Source organism: Typopeltis vanoorti, chromosome 1 (assembly GCF_054136105.1).
Source record: "Typopeltis vanoorti isolate ZY-2024b chromosome 1, IOZ_Tvanoo_1.0, whole genome shotgun sequence".
NCBI classification, from domain to species: domain Eukaryota; kingdom Metazoa; phylum Arthropoda; class Arachnida; order Uropygi; family Thelyphonidae; genus Typopeltis; species Typopeltis vanoorti.
In genome coordinates this window covers 145586769-145612137 of record NC_143549.1, presented here as the reverse complement: position 1 = coordinate 145612137, position 25369 = coordinate 145586769, and the positions used below count along the sequence as shown (strand labels likewise).

Here is a 25369-nt window from a genome sequence, read left to right as displayed (position 1 = left end):
ACCGGCTAACTTGGCTATGTCTGAGAAAGATCCTTAAGCTTCTCATGCTGGCGACAAGAGTCGAACGCAGGATACTCCTTTCCCAGGCATATGGCTGTAAAGCGTGTAACCACTCGGCTAACTGTGCAGGCACTCAAAAATTAGAGATATAAAAGTTTTACTGTGGCTACCCAGCATAATTCAAAAGGCCTAGTCAGAGAGTCAAATTCCTGATAATTGGAGTAGAGCTCTCACAATACTGATCTATAGAAAGGGAAATAAAACTGAATGTGAGAATTACAAAGGAATTTCCCTACCGAGCGTTTATGATAAGATTTATGCAAGCATTCTTGAGAAATGGCTAAGGAAAAAAAAAGGGATATATATTTAAGTAGATCTGGAAAAGGCATATGAAAAGGTGCCAAGAGATGCTGTTCAAAATGCTACAGTTATATGATGTAAATGGTACATTACATAAGCAATGCTTGGTCTATATATAGCTGGCCTAGTTGGCTAAGTGGTTAGCGTATCTGCTCTCTAGCGAAAAGGCTATGGGTTTGAATCCAGGTGTGGGCATGGATGTTTGTGATTGTCTGTGAAAATACTAGTGGTGGTCAGCGGTAGATGATGTTGGTGTAGATGATGAAAATAGTTGCAATTAGTGCCCTCCCTCAACGAGTCTTTGGACTCCTTGGAGATGTCAAGTAATAATAATAATATTTGAGGTGTAAGCCATCAGTCAAAACTGAAGGAATTACAAAAACACGGTCTGATTTTAAATCAGAAGTGAAACAAGGGTGCACGTTATCTCCACTGTTATCTATGTGGATCAAATTGTAAAGGAAAGTGGTATTAATTCTGATATTAAAATTGCAGATGCAAATCTCAGCTCTTTACTTTATGCAGATGATGTTATACTTCTAAATAAATACAGTACAAGTCTACAGGATTTCCTGACTAAATTGAATAAATGTAGTAATGAACTTGGTATGAAAATTAGAAATAACAAGACAATAAAAATAGCAATAAAACAATAAAAAATGCTTTTGCCTTAGTGTCACCACTTCTGGGTCTGCCTCCCACTGACGAGACCTCAATAAAGGTTGAAACCGGTCTGGGTAGTGGCCCTTCTCTTAATGCACAGCATCATACATGTCCGCAAGAAGATGTGCTTTGTATTGTGGGAGATACTGAGACAAGGAGTGATGAGAACTTGGTCCACCTTTGCTACGAGTTGAATATGGATGTACCACCTTGCCCCACTCCGGAAGATATTTTCAGGAGCAAACTTTGTTTGCTTACACTTGGATAAAGGATTAAACTAAATTTATTATAGTCTAACCAAGTCAAAATAAACTTCCATCATCTTTCTCCAAATCCAGAGTAATTTAATAATAAGGTGGTACACCTGTTGGCAACTCATATAGGTAAATATGACCTCTCCATTGCTTCTGCCTTAGTGTCACTACTTCTGGGTCTGCCTCCCACTGATGAGACCTCAATAAAGGTCAAAACCGTTCTGGGTGCTGGCCCTTCCCTTAATGCATAGCATCATACATGTCCGCAAGGAGATGTGCTTTGGATTGTGGGAGATACTGAGACAAGGAGTGATGAGAGCTTGGTCCACCTTTGCTACGAGTTGTCTATGGATGTAGTACCACCTTGCCCCAGTCCTGAAGATATTTTCAGGTGCAAACTTTGCTTGCCTGCACTTGGATAAAGGATTAAACTAAATTTATTATAATAAAAATAGCAGATTAATTTGGAGCAAAATTGTCGATAAGTTAATTATTATCATTATTATTATATTATAAACACACAAAGGCCAACTTTCAAGCACCTACTACACAACTCTCTGTCTCCACTACTCCACAAACCACACTACCTTCATCATCTACACCAGTGGCATCTACCACTGACCACCACTAATATTTTCACAGACAACTACAAACATTCAAGCCCAGGCAGGATTTGAACCCACAGCCTTTTGGCAGGAGAGTGGATATGCTAACCATTCAGCCAACCAGGCCGTAATAACGATGTAACTTCCCTGTGTAACGCTATTATATCCATACCCCACCCCCTCACCACAGATACATGTGAGAAATTTGATGATAAATTTACGACTATGCATGCAGTTTTACAAACTAAATAAGTGATTAGTTGAGTGTTATTTGCTAACATAAACATAAAATTGAGCAAAATAAAGCAGAAAGCAAGTACCCATTACACCCCTTGATATCAGAAAATCATATCAAGAAGAATTTAAAAAATATGTAAGAGAATGACTTAAAATGAGTATGAACATTTTCTTTTTTTTATTCTGAACTATTAAATGTAAAGAGGAAAAGTGCACCTCTTCATTCTTATGTAACTATGTAAAAACAGATAAATTTGCAGCACACACACACACAGTTTATTCAAGTTATCAGAGGTCAGAAAATCATCATCATCAAATTCCTGCCATGTACCCTCAAGGGGTGTACAGGATATGATAGTACTACATGAAAAATTTACATCATCACTAACTTCCTATTTACAATTTTCCTCCAAATCAGTCTGTCACTTGTCAAGACTCCAACATTATCAGATCTTATATTTCTGTCGTCTAAGGCACTTGGTACTGTATCAATCCACCTATATCTTGGTCTTCCTCTGGGTCTTTCTCCTGCCAACCTGCCAGAGAACATTTGTTTTGCTAATCATTCCTCTCCCATTCTGTTTAAATGACCATACCACCTGAGATTAGCTCTGCTAATGCATTCCTGGATGCTGACAATGTCAAGTTCTTTCCTAATATCCTTGTTTTTAATATGATATTGCCATTGATGCCATCTGTTCATGCCTATAATCTTTCTCAGGACTCTCATATCTGTGATCTCTAGTCTTTGGTCAAGTGTTTTACTTCTGACACAGCTCTCAGATCCATAAGTTAAAACTGGTTTGAACACTGTCTTGTAAACGGCTAATTTAGTGTTCCGACTAATTTCTCTCTTATTCCATATGAATTTATTCAATTGACTTCCTACCATACCAGATTTGTTGATTCTGTTGTCTATTTCTATATTTAATTTACCATCTTCACTAAAAATCGTGCCTAAGTAGCTGAAACGTTTTACTTGTTCCACAGGTTCTGCGTTCACAATGCAGTTGACATTTTCACAGATTCTGCCTATTTTCATTGTCTTTGTCTTTTTAATGCTGACCTTCATACCATATCTATTACAACAGTTATAGAATTTAGTCAGAGAATCTTGCAGACTTGTAGCGGATTTATTTAGAAGTATAACATCGTCTATATAAAGGAAAGAGCTGACATTAACATCTCCAATTTTGATTTAATTGGAGATGTTAATGGTTTAAAAAATAAAATAAAAATCCACTAATGGCATTTATGGCAGAACACAGGCACAAACGACTTACAATTTCTGATAACATTAGTAATGAATACTGATAATTATGCTATATTAACATAATATTCATCACATCTCTAAAGACTGCATGATAAAATTTAAAGAATGAGAACCTTGTAAAGCTTCTTCATTGTCACAAAACTATAACCAGAAAGGATGAACTAAATCAAGCAAAACAATGGAGAAAGGACAGAGGGAACTTAAGGAAGAGACAGCTGTTGTTAAATTTCAGGAATTATATAACAGTTTGTCCTTCATATAAAGGGTTGACATCTTTCTCTAATGCAACTATGGATATCATATTTTTTAGATTAACCACAAATTAAAAGGATTATTGAGCAATCACACAGTAGAACTAACATTTGTTCTACTAAAAATAAATAAAAACAGTACACACTTTTTTTTTTAGAATTTATACACTAACTGAACTTTTAAGTGACCAATTATTATAAGCAATGACTTGCACCTTTTGCAAAAATGACCATTTTTCTTATAATTAACTAAGCTAAAATGAATAATTAAAATATTACCTGGATAAATCTCTTTAATATTTCTATTTGACCTTTATGTACATGGATACCAGTCAATATTCTACCCAGCAATTTGTATAATATCCAGCTAGATATCCTAAAATTAAACAACACAAGAAAATCAAAATGCAAATATAGCTAATATAAATTCTTTATAATTTAATTGCTGGTATATATAAGTACACCCATGAACCATTTTATACATTTATTCTTTTTTTTTTTCTTCTGAAAATGATATAAATCTCTGAAATATCTAAGCCTTTTTTTAAAAATAAATAATCTAACAGCTGTTGAGATGAAATAATTTAAGCCAGTGTTTTTTTATGGTTTGTCAAATATAAAACACCACCACCATATAAATACATAATATTCCTGATGTCCATTGCATTTTTATTTTACAAAAAATAATTAATAAATAATATTTTAAAGTGCACTGCTATAAGTTGATGCAAGTTTTTGGGTGAATGTGGTTTATCATCTTAACAAATGAAGATGAGCAGCATCAACATCTTCATTGTTCATACAAGAAATATTCATATAACAACAACTCATGGAGGTAAAATCTATTAAATGAAGGTGAGCCAAGCTGCTCTGTTTTGTGCCAAATGGTAAATGTTAGATGGCTCATGAGTCTCATCTTCAAAAAGAAATTTCCTTTATTGCCAAAACTGTTTTCTTGGTCTTCCTCTGTGTCCATCAGTTGGCATGTGGAGAGTGAATGTAATTGAAGATGGATGTCAATGTTCGTGTGCCAACTACCTAACTGATTTTTCTGAATTGTTTCTATTAGAGGTTTTTGGTGGCTTTCTTCAAAGAATGATAGTATTAGGAATGTGATCTTCCCATGCATATCCTGGTATTGATTGATGCTTCGACATAGGAAAGCATTAATAAAAAAACAGTGGGAGATTCTGCACTAACTTGCTTGTAGATAAGTCACTTGGAAACAGTACTGTTAGAAATATTTTCATGTGTGTATTCCTTGAACATATACACTATGATAATAACTTTTACAGATAGTCATATTCCTGTAAGCAACATAAAAAGACAAATAAAATTGGCAAAAATATCTTCATTAAGAAATCACTGCTTATTCTAGTCTATGGCAAGATGACTAAATAATTCTATATTAATTAAAACTTTTATATAGCATACATCTATAAGTCATTAACTATTTTGTAGTTAACATTATTAAATTCCTATCAGTAATTTTTCTCCAAATTAGTCTCATCTGTTAGGACTCCAAAATCATTGAATCTTATATTTTCGATAGATGGCATAGTGTGGTTAGTGAATCAAGTAGTGTAGACAGTGGGTGGTGTAACATGTAGCAACTTCATACAATGAGGTGACTCCATGGAGCTATCATGTAATAATATAATTTACCATTACTGTTAGCTCTGCAATCCTCCCCACTTCCAATCTTTAAGTCTGAAATCCATTTCCTAATCCATTATGTAGGCTTATCTTTATATGTGACATTAAATGGGATGAAACTCACAGTAGTGAAATGATCATAATGGACAATGCAACTTATTTGTACCATCAAAGAAATCAAAATTTCTCTACTTAGTGGAGAAATTATTTAATTCATTATGTATATTTTATGCATCCTTTTATGATACATAATATACATCTTAGTTATTGTTTTTAAAGATCTCACCTATATGGTATTATATTGGGTATAATCATGTACGGATTTACTGTGTCAATATATATTCACTTCAAAAGAAAATATTCAGTCATATCTATTTAAATATTTAACAGCAAAATTATTTTGATTTCATGAAAATATAAAAAACAACTTAATATGGAAGACATAGCAAGTTAAAAAAAAAAAGCAGCAAGTAAAATACACTTGAAGGATTAGAATTCAAATGAAAAAAAAAAAATATATACTTAACTTTTTTTTTTATGGTAATGACTCACGATACAATATGATAATTATTTTTTATATTCAGTGCACAGAAAGCTTACCCACACTAAAAGATACCTCCATGCTTATCTCACTACACTGCACAAAAAATAATTAAAATGCTAAGAGACAACAGAGCATACATCCCTATCAACATAGAGAAGAGGAATCAATAACTTGAATACCAAAATAATAATAATAAATCACATGATTATAACACCTTGTGATCACAAGACGTTACACAATCATTTAATTCTTTTTTAATGTGACTTCCAACCCACAAATTGTTGTAAACCAACAGTATACTAGTACCACTGGTGAGCTAAGAGATCCTCCCTCCTGGTTTTCTTAATTTTATATATATATATATATATATATATCATCATCATCATGCATATTTAGGCCTAGCGTGGCCTGTTCCGGCCTTAGAAGTCATCGTTGAATCGTTTAAGAGGACGTCCTGGTTTTCTTTTTCCTAATGGCTTGTACTTCAAGGCTTGTTTTGGTAATCTTTCTATTTTCATTCTTTGAACGTGTTCCATCCATTTATATTTATATTTTATAATTTTTTCTATTACTGATTCTTGGTTTAATTCTTTCATAATTTCTTCGTTTCTTATGTGATCAAATAGAGTATACTTTGCAGTTTTTCTCGTAAACTTCATTTCTGCTGTTATTAATCTTGTCTTTTTGTTTTATTGTCCAGATTTCACTTCCATACAATAAGACTGGTAGGGCTAATGTATTGTATACTTTTAGTCTGGTTTGTTTTTGAACTAGGTTTGGTTTAAATATAGAGTTAATTACACCTGTTATTTTTAACTATTTTGAAATTTTTACATTTATATCTTGTTCATTTTCATATGTGATTATACATCCTAGGTAGTTAAATGAATTCACCTGTTCTAAGATCTTGTTATCTATTACTATCTTAGTTCTTGCTGGATCTTGTCCTTTAAAGGCCATTGTTTTTGATTTTTCTGTTGATATTATCATACCATAATCTTTGGCTATAGTATTTAGATCTAAAATAGCTTTTCTGTAAGTTATTTTCAGAATTTGTAATTATTATTTGGTCATCGGCAAAAAGGAGAGTGTTTAAGTTCACAGCAGGAGAAAGTTTAATACCTTGATGGAAATTTTTATTCCATTTTATTATTATTTCATTTAGGTAAATATTAAAAAGAGTTGCTGAGAGGGGACATCCCTGTCGGATCCCTTGGTTTATCTCTCTCGTATATGATAGCTCATGATTTAATCTTATTTGTATTTGATTATTTTCATATATACTTATGATAGCTTTTAGGATATTATTTGGAATTTGTTTTTCATTTAATATGTTAAATAAAATGCTTCTTTTAACTTTGTCAAATGTTTTTTCAAAGTCAATACATGCAATATGTGTTTCTAAATTGTATTCTCTTCTTTTTCCTATTATTAATTTTAGGCAAAAGACTGGGTCTATACATGATCGTCCTTTTCTAAATCCATTCTGCACTTCTAAAATAAAGTTTTCAGAATATTTCATTAGTTTGCTATTTAAAATTCTGGTATATATTTTGTAACAGGAATTTAGTATGCTTATACCTCTATAGTTTTTAGGGTCATCTCTATTACCTTTTTTAAAGATAGGAATCACAATTGCTTTTTTCCATTCTATTAGGGGGGGGGGGGTTCCAGTTGTATAAATTTTGTTTTAAAATAATAGGAGTCTTTCTTTGAATCTTGTTCTTGCATATTTATACAGTTCTGAACCTAGCTTATCTTCTCCAGGTGATTTTCCGTTTCTTGTTTCTTTCAGGCTGATTTCTAATTCTTCTTGAGTTATTTTCCTTTTCATTAAGTGTTTGCCAGTTGTCTTTTTTAAAATATTTCTGTGTCCACAATTCTGTGTAGAAATTTAGAAATTCTTCTCATTTCAATTCGGTGTTTAATTTTATGTTTTCTTTAGCATCTGCATTTAGGCGTTTCAAAATCTTATATACATTGGATCTTATTTTATATAATTCATGTTCTAAATTAGAAACAAATTTGTTCCAAGATTCTCTATGTCTTTTTCTGACTTCCCTGAAAGAATAATAGCTATGGCTCTTATTCTTTTATATTCTATTTCATCTTCTAATCTTTTACTACTTAACCATTTATGACACACTTCTTTTTTCATTTTGATTATTTCTTTGGTTGTATCATCCCATATCTTCAGTTTTTTCCTTTTATTGAATTTTTTGATCTTTCCTAAGCTTTCATTTGCTGCTGCATTTAGTATCGTTTTTATATTAAGCCATTCTATTTCTTCTTTTTGTTTTATTTTATCTAGATATTGGTTAATTCTTTGTTCATATAGCCATTGCATATTTGTGTCATTTAATAGTCTAGTTTTATAAACAAACGTTTTAAATTTTCTTTCTGTTCTTGTTACTTGTAGCCATTTAGGTGATAATTTTATTTTAACGAGGAAGTGGCCACTGCTTATTTCATATCCTCTGTGAACTCTAATATCTAACGAAAACTTTGATGTCTTTTCATTTAAGATAAAATAATCTAATATTGATTTCCATTCTCTTGCTGCCCAAGTATATTAATGTATGTCTTTATGTTTATAGAATGAATTCATTAGTTTTAGGTTATTATCAACTACAAAGTCAATCAATTTTTTTACCATTCCTGTTTAGAGTATGTTCCCCATATATTCCTATATTATTATTAATTTTTGTGTTTCCAATTTTTGCATTTAAGTCTCCTGCTAAAATTACATAATCATTTTTATTTATTTTATTATATATATTTTGTAGCTGATTATAAAATTCAATATTATCCCGTTCTCTTCCTTCTTCTGGGGCATTTAAACCAATTATTGTTAAATAACCTCTATTTTTATTCTAGCTTCTATTATTCTTTTTTCATTCCATAATTTATAATGTTTTAACTGTTTTGAAAGGGAGTTATGAATCCAAATCATCATTCCTGCTTGTGCTCTTTGGTCTCTGTCGACTCCACTGTATATCACATTAAAATTTTCAGTTCTCATAGTTCCTTTTAATTTCTTTTTTGTTTCAGTGATTACTGCTATTTTAAAATTTCTTTCATTTAATAACTGGTCTAATTCTATTTCTTTATATGCTATTCCTCTTACATTCCAGTTTGCTATGTGTATTCTATTTTGTCATTTCCATTTTCGTTTTACCTTTTCAATAGATTCATTCCGATTACCTTTTCTGTCACCTTAAAAGTAGAATTATGTTCTCCATGTCAGGTGACTAGCCTGACGATGGAATAGTTCATTGGTAGGGCTGCTACCTTAAGGTTTCTGAACTAGCCTTCTTCCAAATTTAAACCCATAGGACGAATAGGTATATTGAAGGGGAAAGAGTAGATTATAGGAGTAGAATTATAGTAAAGGTTTATGGGGGAGGGGGACATAGTTGTAAGAGCCCATGGCCCTCAAGTTCTGTATTAGCATAAGGTTCATAAAATAAGAAAAGTTTGGCTGAATAGGCCTTATAGGAAAGATTAAAGTGAGTGGATCTTCCACAAAGTAGAAGAAGAGGATAGATCCAGCTAGGGGTCCATGGAAGTGCCACTTCCCTTACAATCAAGATAATTGCCCCTTATGACCCTGTTGGTTCACAAGTCCTTATTCAGTATATTCAGACTACCCCACCATATATATATATATATATGCACACACACACACATACATGGTGGGCTCCCCTATCCACCACCCAGGGGACGTGCTCTCTACGGGTTACAGGGTCCCCCCAATATATATATATATGGGATGCTTAAGGGTCAAAGCTGTATAAACTAAGAGGATACCTCCACACCTCCACATAGCCTTTAAAGGAATGCGGAGAACCGACCAGCGCTTCTGACCTAATGTCCAATCCTCATCTTCTCGCGGTGCACCCTGTTGGGTATCTACCTGGATACTGAACGAAAGAGGATGGGCTGGCAATTTGGGATTTAGCCGAACAAACTGTATTCTTATTGGCTTAAACCAATATAGAATATGATGGTACAACATGACAAAATTTCATGTCGGCTGGGGCGTCGCCAGGTTAAACAAAGCCCCCATTGTTTTCGCCAGGGAACCAGGGCGAACAGCGAAAAGTCAGCTACTGGAACAAATCTGAAAGCACACCCAACTCAACATCACCAAAATTAAAGATCGGTACTATCAACATAAGAAGTCTGAATGGCAAAGAAATGGAGCTACCTGAGGAATTAGATAAGTACCAGATAGACATAATAGGGGTGACTGAAACAAAAAAGACAAAAACTGGCGAGATCTTTCTGAGCAATAAATACAAAATGTTATATTCAGGAAATGACAATCAAGGAAAAGAAGGATAAGCTATAGTATTCAACACAAAATACGAGGCTAATCTTCTTGAATGGCAAGCAGTCTCAAGTAGAGTGATGTGGGCAAATATCAGAATGGGGAATTTGACAATGAGACTTATTTGTGCCTATGGTCCCACAGAAGGTTCTACTAAGGTAGAAGTGGAGGAATTTTTTGATGCTTTAGAAAAATCAACTGACACAATGAAAAAGGAAAAGATGGTCCTTGTTGGGGATCTAAATAGCAGAGTAGGAAATGATTGTCAGATATACAAAAATGTTCTGGAAAATTTTGGAGAAAAGAGCAGAACTAATAATAATGGCAAATACCTATTGGATTTCTGCTCAGGACATGGACTGGTTATTACTAACACCATGTTCCAACATAAAAATGTGCACAAATTCATATGGAGAGAAGAGGCAAGGAATAAGAAAAGTCTCACTGACTATGACGTTGATAGTGATGTTTTCACCCTGGCGCAGACACCAGAGTGTACAGAGGATTTGAAATTGGAAGCGATCACTATTTAGTGTTGAGGAGGATAAAATTGAATTTAATATTGAAAACAATAACATGTAAGATGTTTTTGTTTTAATGCAAATAAAAATTGAGCAGCTCTCGGATGTGAATTGTAGACTAAAATACACAAAGATTATTAAAAAAAAAATGAAAGAGTTTGAGAACAGGAACCAAACCTTGGAGATTCAGTGGCAAGCCTTGAAGGAAACCCTGATTGATTTAGCCAGAGAGGCGTGTGGTGAGGTTGTCTGCAAGGTTAGAAAAATCAGAACTCCATGATGGACACAAGAAGTTAAAGAGGCAGTGAAGGAAAAGAAGAAAGCATATCAAAAGTTCATGGCAAATAAGTCAGCTTTTGCTCTTAGATATGAGATAGACCGCAGATATGAGAGTCCTGAGAAAGATTAGAGGCGTGAACAGATGGCATCAATGGCAATATCATATTAAAAAAGAGGATATTAGGAAAGAACTTGACATTGTCAGCATCCAGGAATGCGTTAGCAGAGCTAATCTCAGGTGGTATGGTCATTTAAACAGAATGGGCGAAGAAAGATTAGCAAAACAAGTGTTCTCTGCCAGGTTGGCTGCAAAACGACCCAGAGGAAGACCAAGATATAGGTGGATTGATACGGTACAAAGTGCCTTAGACGATAGAAATATAAGATCTGATAATGATAATATTGGAGTCTTGACAAGTAACAGACTGATTTGGAGGAAAATTGTAGATAGGAAGTTAGTAATGATGTAATTTTTTCATGTAGTAGTATCATATCCTGTACACCCCTTGAGGGTACATGGCAGGAATTTGATGATTGATGATGACAATTAATGCTACAAATACCAGTATATTATGTCTGTTGATCATAATAATCCTGTTTAATTTTTCATTCTGCAAAACAGGCAATGTGTCTAAGACAAAAAACTTTGCTACCTCCATATGAGACACTTGTAAATCCTGAAAAAAGATCTTTGTGTCGTAAACAAGTAGCAAAGAAAAAATGACTATAAATTTCCTTGAGTTGAAATATGATTTAGGGGCATCCTGAAAGTAAGATGTCTTGCACCAGGCAACATCATCTTGTTTACCACAGAAGTCTGATCTTTCTTGTCAGACAAAAAACATGCAACGACATTTTACAGCCTCACGTATCTTAAAAACAATTATCTTCTTAAGCATACAATGCTATGGTCACCTGTTGCTCTGATTTTGTTGTCAGCCTTACACCCAAATTCATTCTGTTTGGTGTGTAACCAGAGTGAAGTTCAGTTTTTAACTTTTCCTGTAGCTTTTATGGTTTAAAAGATTATCACAAAACACACAAAATACCATAAAAATTATTGTGCATATTGTTTTATTTATTTTTATTTTATGAAACAGGTACCCTATTGTACATTGGTGCTGGAAGTAGGTTAATGGTTAGTCAGGAAATCATACTCTAGAGGCCAACAATCAAACTTTTTTCAATTCAGGTCTATTAAGCAGTTACTGGTATTACACTTGACAATGAGGAAGTTAGCGCTGCAGTAATGATATTATGCCTCAAGTTACTGAGCTATTCTGAAGAGAAAAGCAATTAAATGTGTAATCACAAAAGAAACACAATAAAGAAATAAGCAAGGGTGTGAAATACTCAATCTAGCACCCATGCTTTCCAATTTCAACTGCATCTTCTAAATGCAATTAATGAAGGATTCCAGTCTCCCAAATCGTATAGTATTTTCCAGAAGTTAAAAGATCTGGGAGATGGAATGTCATTCTTTGTCAAGAACAACAGCAAAGCTCAATCTTACATGCACTCAGATTTTATAATCAAGACATAAGGACACTGGTATTTTTTGCCTACTGTGCTATGATAACTCAAGAAACCATCAAAACAATGTGTATAAAATCAATAGTTTTATATAACTCTGCTTGGCATATTTAGATATGCCAGGAATGTCTGGAGATTTTAATGCAACTCTCTGAGTTGTGGATGTGTTGTTGCAAGAGTCTCGAGAAATGTTTTGACAATAAGTAGGTAGGAGAGTTTATTGCATCAACGATTGGGCGTAAAGGAATACCATCTTTGCGCACAAAACATCTCTTGAAACTCTTACAACAACACATCCACAACTCAGAGAGTTACATTAAAAACTCCGGACATTTTGTGGAAAAGCTAAAAAGCATCAACATATCGGATGATGATATTCTAGCCAGCCTAGATGTCACCTCTCTCTTTACAAACATTCCTGTAGTGGAGGTCATTGACATCTTAAGTGCCTTGTTCCCACAAGATATAACCTCATTGTTTGCTCACTGCCTTAATTCTAACTACTTTTCGTGGAAAAATAAGATCTACCAACAATTAACAGGCTTGGCGATGGAGAGCCCACTCTCACCTTCATGTGCTGACCTTTATGGAAGACTTAGAAAATAAAATCCTATCCCAAATTATTCCCAAACCTAAAATTTGGTTCAGATATGTCGACGATATCTTCATCATGTGGAACAACAACAAAGATGACCTATATGATTTTCTCAAAAAGATTAACTCCTTCCATCATTTTATGATGGAAGGAGTTGATCTGGAACTTGAAAGAGGAAAAATTTACTCTGGAACTTGAGAGAGGAAAAACAACTACTGTTTTTAGACATCTTAATCAAAAAACAAATTGATGGAAGTATAAATCTATCAGTGTACAGAAAACTGACCAATACAGGTCGCTACTTACATTTCAGCTCCTCTCACCACATCTCACATAAACTCAGCATTGTACACATGTTAAAGAAGAGAGCGATTCGCATCACAACAGACAATGACCCCCTTCAAGATGAGTTAACATTAATTTCCAACAATCTGTACTTGAACGGCTATCCAAGAAGACTAGTCAATAAAGTCCTTTTCTCTGAACCACCACAAAGAGAAGAAGATATTCAATATCTAAAAACTATTGCAATTCCATTTGTAAGTAGCATCTCCAACAAGCTCGCCAGCCTCCTCAAACAACACAAAATAAGAGTAACATTTAAACCAATAGAATCTATTCGTAAACTACTAAGATTTCCAAAAGACAACCACCCTTTCTATAAATATGCTGGAGTTTATTTATAATATTCCATGCTCGTGTGGCTCTAGTTACATCAGACAGACTTCGAGAAGCCTTGAAATCAAGCAAAAAGAGCACATCGGCTATGTCAAAAACAACAGACAGGACATTTCTGGCCTATCGTCTCATTTCTCTACAACTAACCATGTCATCGAGTGGGACAAAAGTTGTTCCCCTTACTTAGAGGAAGATTACCATTCAAGAATTTTCAAAGAAGCAGCCACAGTCGCCCGTTCTACTGTCAACCTTAACAGAAATCAAGGCCTAATACTCCCAGAGATATGGAAAACCCTAATCAAATCTCTAAAAACAAAAGAAATGAACTTTAATACAAACTACAGAAGGTTCCTTAGCAACAGCTAGCTAATCTTGTACACGTGATACGTGTTTCACGCACGCTGGATACTATTTTATTTGTAATTATTCTAGTCAGTTTTTTACAGTTATTCTAGTCAGTTTTATAGTTACACATAATTGTGAGATTGTTTCAGCCTATATGCAATTGCCCTGAAGATGCCAACAGTTAAAGTGTGGCGAAACTAGTTGGTTAAGTTAATAAAATTGATCAACGCTTGATCTGTAAACCCAAAATATTATTACTAATTCTCATGATCAAGAAAATAAACTTTCATTATGAATGGATGTATGAATACAGTATAATTCTTGATTATAGAAAACCTAGATATGCATCTGCTTAATTTCAAGAGATTAAAACTTTGATGAAAGACATTGAATTCCTGTATACATCAATGCAATGAATTAAGCTCTTGAGGTGCAATATTTCTAACTTTGCATAACAAATAAGTTTAAGTGAGTTCATAAACTTTTTTTTTATATATATAATTCTTAAAATGAATTTTTCTTCTTCTTCTCTTCAAAGATTAGGCATTTGTCTATTCCAGCTTCACTAGTCTTTCCAGCCTGTTGCTGGTCTTTTCCTCTCTCTCTCTCTCTTTGGTTTATATCTATCCACCTCTTTTGGTAGCCGATATCTTTGCATTCTAGATAGATGTTCTTTCCATTTCTCTCTATACTCCTTGATCTTTTCATTTATGTTATAAACATCTAGTTCTTTTCCAATGTCTTCATTTCTTATATGGTCTATAATAAGTTTAGTTTAATCCTTTATCCAAGTGTGAGCAAACAAAGTTTGTGCCTGAAAGTATCTTCAGGACTGGGGTAAGGTAGTGCAACACCAGGCAATTCATTGCAAAGGTGGACCAAGCTAACATCACTCCTATCTCAGTATCTTCCATAATGCAAAACACATCTCTTGTGGATATGTATAATGTTATGCATTAAGGCAAGGGCCACTACCCATACCAGTTTCAACCTTTATTGAGGTCTCATCAGTGGGAGCCAGGCCCAGTAGTGGAGATACAAAGGCAGAAGCAATGAGAGGTCATCCTAACCTATAGGAGTTGCCAAAGGGTGTGCAACCTTATTATTAAATTACTCCGGATTCAGAGAAAGATGTTGAGAGTTTATTTTTCACTTGGTTAAACTATAATAAGTTTAGTTTAATCCTTTATCCAAGTGTGAGCAAACAAAGTTTGCACCTGAAAGTATCTTCAGAACTGGGGTAAGGTAGTGCAACACCAGGCAACTCGTTGCAAAGGTGGAGAAAGCTCTCTCATCACTCCTATCTCAGTATCTCCCATAATGCAAAGCACATCTCCTTGCGGATATGTGTAATGCTATGCATTAAGGCAAGGGCCACTACCCATACCAGTTTCAACCTTTATTGAGGTCTCATCAGTGGGACGAGAATGAACTTTATCCAAGTGGGCGCAAACTTTGTTTGCTCACACTTGGATAAAGGATTAAACTAAACTTATTATAGTCTAACCAAGTGAAAAATAAACTCTCAACATCTTTCTCTGAATCCGGAGTAATTTAATAATAAGGTTGCACACCCTTTGGCAACTCCTATAGGTTAGGATGACCTCTCATTGCTTCTGCCTTTGTATCTCCACTACTGGGCCTGGCTCCCACTGACGAGACCTCAATAAAGGTTGAAACCGGTATGGGTAGTGGCCCTTGCCTTAATGCATAGCATTACACATATCTGCAAGGAGATGTGCTTTGCATTATGGGAGATACTGAGATAGGAGTGATGAGAGCTTTCTCCACCTTTGCAGCAAGTTGCCTGGTGTTGCACTACCTTACCCCAGTCCTAAAGATTCCATAAAAATTTTTTAAAATGAATACTTTCAGGCGCAAACTTTGTTTGCTCACACTTGGATAAAGGATTAAACTAAACTTATTATAGTCTAACCAAGTGAAAAATAAACTCTCAATATATGGTCTAATTGTGCATCCTTGAAATTGTTCGTAAAAATCTCATCTCTGTAGTTTGTGTTTTACTTTAATCTTTTTTTTTTTTAATGGTCCATGTTTCTGAACTATATAACAGTGGGAATGGCCATTACTTCATAAATTTTAGCTAACATGATCCCGACCTATAAATGCCATGACTTTTTTCTTTTGTGAAATTTTTAAATTGTGTGGTTGGTTTATTTTATTTAATTCGTAAACTGATTTTTGAAGGTCATCTTCATTGTCGTAATATAATCTGATCATCTGCATATAGCATTATGTTGATAACAGTTCTTCTGGTTAACTGAATACCTTGTCTTTTTTCCATATTTTAATAATCTGATCAATACACACTCACACACACACACACACACACACACTGAATAGAGTTGAAGATAAGCTACATCCCTGTCTGACACCGTGATTTATTTCAATCTCTTCTGTTAATTTATTAACAAATTGTATTTTTGTATGTTTATATAAATTTTATATAGTTTGTACCAAATGTAATGGATATCCTTGTTTTTTCATTATATTCCATAGTTTTTCTCTTTGTATTTTAGCGAAAGCTTTCCCATAATCTACAAAGGCCATTTTAGCACATAAATATTGTCACATGATCTTCCAATGTCTGAAACCATTTTGTTCTTCTGTGAGTAAATTGCTTGCAATATTTCCAAGTCTTTTATTCAGGATTTTACTATAAATTTTATAACCTGTATTTAATAAATTTATTCCTCTGTAATTTCCACAAGTGTCTCTGTCTTCTTTCTTAAATATAGATATAACCTTAGCTGTAAACCAATCTGATGGAACTTCACATTTCCTCCAACAGTTATTTATTAATTTTAAGAATCTGTGATGTAAATATTCTCTGCCATATTTCCAAAGCTCTGTATTTATGTCATCTAATCTGGTTTATTTTCTATTTTTTGATGCTTTTATTGCTTCTTTTAGTTCTTCCAATTTTATTGGTTCTATATCAGTGCTGATTTCTTCATTATTTTCTGTTATTAAATTTGGGTCATAACATTCTTTGTAAAGTAAACATATAAATAGTTGATTGTAAAATAAATAAAAATATTATAATGAAATTACCTTAAAAGAACTGAAGAAAGCGTAGACTTCATCCTGAGTAAAATGCATTTAGCTCGTAATTTGTGCTTCTGAGATAATGTAGCAAAGTAATCAACACCAAGACGTCTTTCTAAAAAAAGATTTTTAAGTGTTCATTAACTTAAGAACAAATGAAATAATCATATCAGCAACTTCTTCTACCATACATTTTTGAAATATAAGTCAGACAAATGTCTTATTTTTTTTCAGAACGAAAGCTATGAACTTAAAATATATTTTTAATAAATTGTGTGCCGGGATTTCTGCACAGCAGAAAGTTTACACTAAAGCATACTGTAAGCCCACAGATGCAAGACCCTTCGATACTGTTGCACATTTCAGAAGATAGAGAATCCATTCCAATAATAGGGTAATCGATCCGTATTGTGGGATGAGTTGATTATTATTACACGTGGGAAAATTAACTTCTCTTTTATGAATATTTTAGTTTATAAAGTGCTAACTATTTTGCTTGTATAACAGTTCAAAAATGTTATGTATAAAGCATGTGATTTCGCATGTTGTTGACCAATTCGTACATCACCTTATTTCTTTCTCTCCTTCAACATGAATTGACTCTTGTTGGCACTGAGCCAACTGAGGTTATCGTACCTGTGGTCAGACAGTAATTACAACAATTTCACCTAAACCAGTATTTTGCTACTAACTTTAACAGTGAACATTTTCAATATGCACTGATAAATTTCCTTTTGTTTACTGATTTACAAATTATCAACTTGGCATATATATAGTATATAGGTTTTAGTATAGTATATAGGTGTTTTTTGTTGATTTATTGATGTTTTGGATTCAATTTAATGGACTTAAGTGTGTAATTTTGGTATATTATTGTAGCTTTATTAGCGTGGTTAGTGTACTAAAGTGTTTTATAACATAATCTATGTCGGGAAGTCGCCGCTAGATGAATTCGTAATGTGTAGTGTTCGTGCAAGCTCCAGATAAGATAAGTATCATTTTCAGTTATCGATACAAATAACTTAATATTGTGTAGTTTTGTTTTGTTTGCCTTGCGTATTTTAGTGCGTCTGTTTTTGGTGTGTTATAACGTATAATTTGACAAAACACGTTGCAAATAAGTATGGCACCTGTGCGAAGGAAAATGGCGGCCAGTAATGATGGTTCGCCATCGTTATCAAAGAACGGTAGCATAAAAGAAATGAGTCAGTGTACTAGCTGTGAAATGTACGCTTTGCGGAGTGCGGTCGGAGTGTGGTTAGATGATAATAAAGGATTGAATGTGTGTAGAAAATGTAGGGAGAATGAGGAATTGAAGTGTATTTCGGATCGTGAGTGTGATATTTTTGTCAACCTTCAGAATGAAGGAAATAGGGATATGACAAGAAATGGCACGGTTATACATGAAAATTGTGAGAGTGTGAATGATAGTATAAATGGTTTCTCAGAGAATAAAAAAGGTGAGATAGATGCATTGAGTGAGATCGCGTTGTTGAATAGTGCTATAGAAAGAGCAAAACAGCAGCTAGAGTGCATGAACAAAAGTAGACTGAATGAACCAACCAATAATAAAAGGTATGACAGGAAAAATAGACGTATGAATGTGAACATGAACAAAATGAAGGATAGAGTGCTGTATGGAGACTCGTTAGTACGAGGTGTGTTAGTAGAGGATTTGACAAAATCATACCAACCTGGTGCGACCATAAAGGACGTAACTGAGTCTATTAGAGAGCAAAAGGAAAGGGTGAAAGAAATGATTGTTGCGGCAGGTACGAATGATTTGAAAGGAGATAAAATGGAAATGATAGAAGACCTGAATGAATTGTTTGAGGTAGCAAAAGAAAAGAGTGAGAGAGTTAGAATGATTAGTCTTTTGCCACGGTATGACAGTGAAATGTTTAAAAGGAGAGCCATAATTGCGAATGACTTTATGCGTGGGTTATGTATGACGAGTGGTGTGTAATTTCTGGATTTGTGTAGTGAGTTTGATGGGCGAAAGGATCTATATAAGATGGATGGCTTGCATTTGAATGGTTACGGTGTAAGAAGACTTGAGAAAGTGTTGCTGAATGTAGTGGATGTGCAAATTCAGGGAAACTAGATTTGTTAAGGGGGGGGGGGAGTAGATATACAGTCCTTATGGAGGCAGTTGAATGTAAGAATGAATATAATATGCCAGAGCAAATAAGGACAACAAATCTGAGTGGGATAGTTAATATAAGGCATCAAGGTAGGGTTGGGGCTAATGGGGGTCTTAAATTCATGTACACTAATACTAGGAGTATTAGGAACAAGAAGGAAGAGTTTTTGGCCATGGTTGGCACTTCCAGACCACAGGTTATAGGTATTAGTGAATACATGGCTGACTGCAGATGATATAACTAGTGGGATTGAATGTGATGGGTATAGTGTGTTCAGGAATGACAGAGAGAATAAAATGGGAGGAGGAGTATTGTTGATGATAGCTGATGAGCTCCAGCCAAGGAGAATAGAAGTTGAATTGCAGGATAGAGAAAAGAGCACATTTGAGGCCATTTGGTGTGAGATTGTGGCTAGCAGAACTAAATATACAATTGGGTGCTGCTATAGACCAGGTGATGGAAAAGATGGTGGTGACAGTATGCACAAGCAAATAGAAGAAATGGGTGGAAGGAGGGTGATTATTATGGGAGATTTCAACTATGGTCGCATTGATTGGAGTGAGGAGAGGACACATGGAAGGAACTGGATTTTATGCGGTTATTAAGGGATAACTATCTGCGACAGCATGTAATGGAAAATACTAGGGATCAGAGAGTGCTTGACCTAGTAATTACATCTGAGGATTTGGCTGTAACAAATATGACCACATTGCCACCAATCGGTGAGAGTGATCATAGGGTCTTAACTTGGGAGGTGGCTAAAGGTGTAGAATTTTCAATTAAGACAGGGTACATGTGGAATTATCGGGCTGGAAATTATGACAAGCTTAGGAGTTTGATTGGTTCAGTGCCATGGCATGTACAACTGCAAGGACTAGAAGTTGATAGTGCATGGGAGGTAGTTAAGTGCTTGCATGAAGCAATGGCTGACTGTATACCTAGAGTCCGAATAATAAATCAAGTAGGGGTTAAATGGATGAATAACACCATTAAGCTTGAGCTGCAAAAAAAGAAACAACTATGGAGGGAATTTAAGGAGAAGGGTGACCGGCAGGCACATGAACGGTATAAAGCGCAGGCCAGAAGGGTGACGAGTGTGGTAAGAAAAGCAAAAAAGGATTACGAAAGAACATTGGCCATGAGAATCATGGCCAATGTTCTTTAAGAGAATCCTAAACAGTTTTTTAGATATGTAGCAAGTAAAAGGAAAAATGTACATGGCAGATTGATTTTAAGGAATGCCGATGGTAGGGAATTAACTGAATCAGTTGAGATAGTTGAGTTACTAAGTGAGCACTTTGCAAAAGTATATCATCCAGGTGGTGACATTGTAGAAACGAATAATCCAGTAGATTATACGGGAATTGTGGTTAATGAAGTGGAGGTGAGTAGTCTATTGCATAACCTCAATGTCAATACATCTGTGGGATTGGATGGTATACCAGCTCATGTTGTACGAGAAGCAGCTAAAGAATTGTCAGTACCCTTGACCATTTTGTTTAATTTGAGTCTCGGGTCTGGGTTAGTCCCGAGCGGGTGGAAAGAGGGGAAAATAGTTCCACTGCATAAAGGTGGTTCCAAGACTGCTGTTGTAAATTACCGACCGATTAGCATATCAGGAATCATTGTCAAGGTCTTAGAGAAATTAGTCAAGAAAAGAATACAGGATTGGATAGATGAAAATGGGATATTGTATGGGGGACAACATGGTTTTGTGAAGGGTAGATCATGCCTCAGTAACTTGCTCACGTTTTATAACACAGTGACGGCTGAACTGGATAGGGGTAATGGGTTTACAGTGATACTACTGGACCTTGCCAAGGCCTTTGATAGGATACCACATGGAACCCTAATCAGTAAACTGGAGCAGATGGGTATAGATATAGGGTTGGTGAGATGGATAGGAGGGTGGTTGAAGGAGAGATATCAAAGAGTGGTTTATTCAGGAGTGGAGTCTAAAAGACGTCTTGTGACTAGTGGAGTGCCACAGGGCTCTGTTCTTGGACCACTCCTTTTCAATTTGTTCATCAATGATATTGGAAAGGATCTGAGAGGAAGTGTTCACTTGTTTGCTGATGATGCAAAGTTGAGTAGAGCAATTGTGAGTGCACAGGATGTTAAAATTTTACAGGATGATTTGGATAGTTTGGAAGACTGGGCTAGGAAAAATGGATGTCAATTTAATGTGGCAAAGTGTAAGGTTATGCACTTTAGGGTGAAAAGAATAGCAGCAGTATATCGCATTGGTGGAACCATACTCCAGGAGATTGATGAGGCCAGGGATTTGGGAGTGTTGGTGGATAGGGAGTTGAAGTTTAGGGGGCACATTGCAAAAGTAACTAAAACAGCTCACCAAATCACTTGGCTTCTGAAAAATACTTTAACATGCAGAGAAAAACAAGTTGTTGTTCCTCTGTATCGAGCCTTGATAAGACCCCATCTGGACTTCTGTGCCCAGCTATGGGCACCAGGGTTTCTTCGTGATGGGGAGGAAGTTTAGAGGGTCCAGAGACGAGTGACCAAGATGATAGCAGGTCTGTGGAATGAACCTTATGAGAATAGGTTGAAGATTTGTGGGTTGCAGAAATTGGACGATAGGCGAAGGAGGGGTGATATGATTGAGACATTCAAATTACTGAAGGGTTTTTATAAGATTGATCCAGAAGATATTTTTGAAAATATGACTGGTGGTGGGAGGACTAGGGGCCATGCATGGAAGCTGGGCAAGAGCGTGGTTGACAAGGGTGTTAGAGCTAGGTTCTTTACTTGGAGAGTGGTAAATGAGTGGAATAAGCTTCCAGAGTCTGTTGTGGGTGCTACGACCGTGAATGAGTTCAAGGCAAGGTATGATAGATACTGTGTGAATGTTGAATAGTTGTTCTTGACATGATGTTAGGGCCTCCCTCGATGAGTCTGTCGACTCCTTGGAGTTTCCCGGAACAACAATAATAATAATAATAATAATAATAATAGCAAATGAAGATAAAAACAAATATCTGACAGTGTGCAAGCAGTCTTTATACATCTCCATTATTAAGATACAATCTAAAATTAGCTACATTTATGAGCAAGCTGAAATAGGAAGACTGATGTTTATAATTTAGTCTGATATAATTCGTATATCAGGATATGCAAACTTTGGGATACTGTATCATCAAACTATATATTATTATTATTATTTGTTTGTTTTTTGTATTTTACTTTCACCAAACTATTCTGTGTGTTAACGTGAATTTTCATAGAAAACTCTTTTTATGGAAGGAGAAGTGGAAACTGATGATTTAATTAATGGTGATTCTGAAAATGAATCAAATAAAGATGAATTTTTATTTTTTGATTTGGACAGAGAACTCTGTGCAATGACAGACAACCTGGAATCGGAAAATGAGAAATTTCATTTCAAAGTGCTTAGTACAGAAGAGATTGTGCAGCATATGATTGACTGCATTAAGGAGATGAATACAGTAGTACAGATTCCTCCAACTATTACTAGAATTCTTTTAAATCACTTCCGATGGGACAAAGAAAAATTATATGAAAAATATTATGATGGAGATCCAGAAAGTCTATTTAGAGAAGCACAAATTATTAATCCAGTAGAAGTTCTGCTACTAGTAGATCATTAAAGAGAACATTTGGTACTACTGGATTAGAAGTGTATGAAACTTGTTTTCGAGAACTTCCACAAATTACAATTTCCTGTGCTGCCCATGGCTACAAGATTCTTGTGGATGATCAAAGTGTCATGAATCTTGTTCAAGATCCAAAGGTTAAATTAAAATACCAGTATCATATAACCAATAGTTTTGTTGAATGCAATCATTTGCTGAGGTGGTGTCCACAACCAGAATGCAACAGTGCCATTAAAGTACAGTATGTCGATTCTCAGCCTGTTGTTTGTAAATGTGGCTATACATTTTGTTTTGCATGAGGAAAAAATTGGCATGAACCTATAAAATGGTTAGAGAAATATGATGATGATGACAGTGAAACATTTGGGATACTGTATCATCAAACTATATATTATTATTATTATTTGTTTGTTTTTTGTATTTTACTTTCACCAAACTATTCTGTGTGTTAATGTGAATTTTCATAGAAAACTCTTTTTATGGAAGGAGAAGTGGAAACTGATTGAATTGCTGCAAATACCAAAGAATGTCCAAATTGCAGTGCTACTATTGAAAAAGATGGGGGCTGTAATCATATGATATGCAAAAATCAGAGTTGTCAGTTTGATTTCTGCTGGGTATACCTTGGTCCATGGATTGTTGTGGTACAACTGCAATCATTATGAAGAAGAAGATAGTAAAACTGCTAGAAGTGCCCAAGAAAAAATCACGTGCTGCTCTACACTGATATCTGTTTTATTGTAATCACTATCTCAATCATTTGCAGAGATTAAGGTTTGAAAATTAGCTTTATGAATCCATTAGAATAAAAATGGAAGAGATGCAACAACACATGTCGTGGATTGAGGTTCAATTCTTGAAAAGAGCTGTTGATGTTCTTTGTCAGTGTCGCCAGACTTTAATGTACACCTATGTTTTTGCTTACTGTTTTAAGAAGAATAATCAGCCTGCTATATTTGAGGATAATCAAATATAGCAGAGATCTGGAAAGTGCTACAGAGACATTGTCAGAATACCTTGAAAGGGAAATTACACAGGAAAATATACATGACATCAAACAGAAAGTTCAAGAGAAATGCAGCTACTGTGAAAGTAGATGTCAAGTTTTGTTAGAACATGTACATGAGGGTTATGAAAAAGACTGTTGGGAGTATACTGAAGAACGAACATTTTGCTTATGTAATGTATTTTATGCAGCCTGATAAGTTTTTGTTCAGCTGGTATTTGAAGTTAAGTGAATAAATCTGTTGCTTTGAGTTTCAAAAAAAAAAAATTATTATTACACAGGCATTTCCACGGTCTATGAAGTCTCACTGTAAGAGGACCATACTGTTATTCACATAATACCTGACATATCTGGCAAACTCATTCATCGCTCTGCAAACAAAATCTACTTCTCATATCCTACTGGCTAAACTACTAGCACTCACCACAAAACTTTGGAGATGATCCACTTCTCACTCAACTTATCATGTATTGAAAAATTCTTCTGTATCAATCTTATAAAAATCCCTTTAGTAACTTATGTTCCCATCATTCTTCCTCTTCTTTGACTATTAACAAAACATTGCAACACAAACACGCACACCTTCAATCTATCTTCAGAGAGCAGCTGGCATTCCACAATAAAATCACCATCTTGGTTACTCACCTCTAGATCCTCTTCACCATTTTCTCATTCCTAAGCAATTAAACCTGTGCAAAGTCTTATAAGCAGGGTAACCTCACTATTTCTACTCGTCATGTATTCTTCACCCTCCAAGTGATCCATGAGCTATTCTGCCCATTTTACAATATACCCTCTTAACATTAATTTCTTATCCAGTTTTCTGCAGTCCAGTTCTGTCAATGTAATATACAGCATGTAATATTTCTATCTCAAAGTACAGTACCTTACACTCTTGAATATAAACTGACAATCATTATCTTTTGCTCATATTGACAGTTGAACCACCTGCAGCAGTTTTGTCCAATCAACAACTGAATATTCTCCCTCAAATTATCCTCTATATCATTAATGTACAAATTAAAGAGCAGCACTCTGCTAGTCACCTGAATTCTATTCACCATATACTACTCTTTAATATCTGTCCTCCACCATTTTATCCACAACACCAGCATCATATCCATTCCTATATTAATTTATGATGAAACTCCTTGAAGTAGTATGCAACTACTTAAAGTGGATTTAGAGAAAGATGGAAACAGCCCTGCTCTGAATATTTGCATTTTTTTAAGATCACAACTTAATATGTGAATCATGTTTCTTAATATTTTGATGGAATCAATTAATAATAAAAATACCACGTAAGTACTACAAAAAAAATTATAGTGATATCAGCACACTATCCTACATCCTTCCAATGTATCTAAGATATACAATGATCTCTTACTATA

At 34.8% G+C, this 25369-nt stretch overlaps 1 protein-coding gene and 1 pseudogene across 4 annotated transcripts in view; one reads left to right on the top strand and one right to left on the bottom strand.

Moving 5' to 3' along the window:
* Positions 1-25369, bottom strand: part of LOC150110513 (glycerol-3-phosphate acyltransferase 1, mitochondrial-like) — a 297539-nt gene that overhangs the window by 151587 nt on the left and 120583 nt on the right. For all 4 annotated transcript variants that reach the window (XM_090394365.1, XM_090394374.1, XM_090394356.1 and 1 more), the window contains exons 7-8: positions 17203-17311; positions 3923-4019 (exon numbers count right to left, since the gene is read on the bottom strand). In XM_090394365.1, coding sequence (XP_090250491.1) covers positions 3923-4019; positions 17203-17311 — 206 coding nt within the window. The remainder of the gene's footprint in view (positions 1-3922; positions 4020-17202; positions 17312-25369) is intronic.
* LOC150110514 (E3 ubiquitin-protein ligase arih1 pseudogene) lies at positions 22595-24174 on the top strand (annotated as a pseudogene).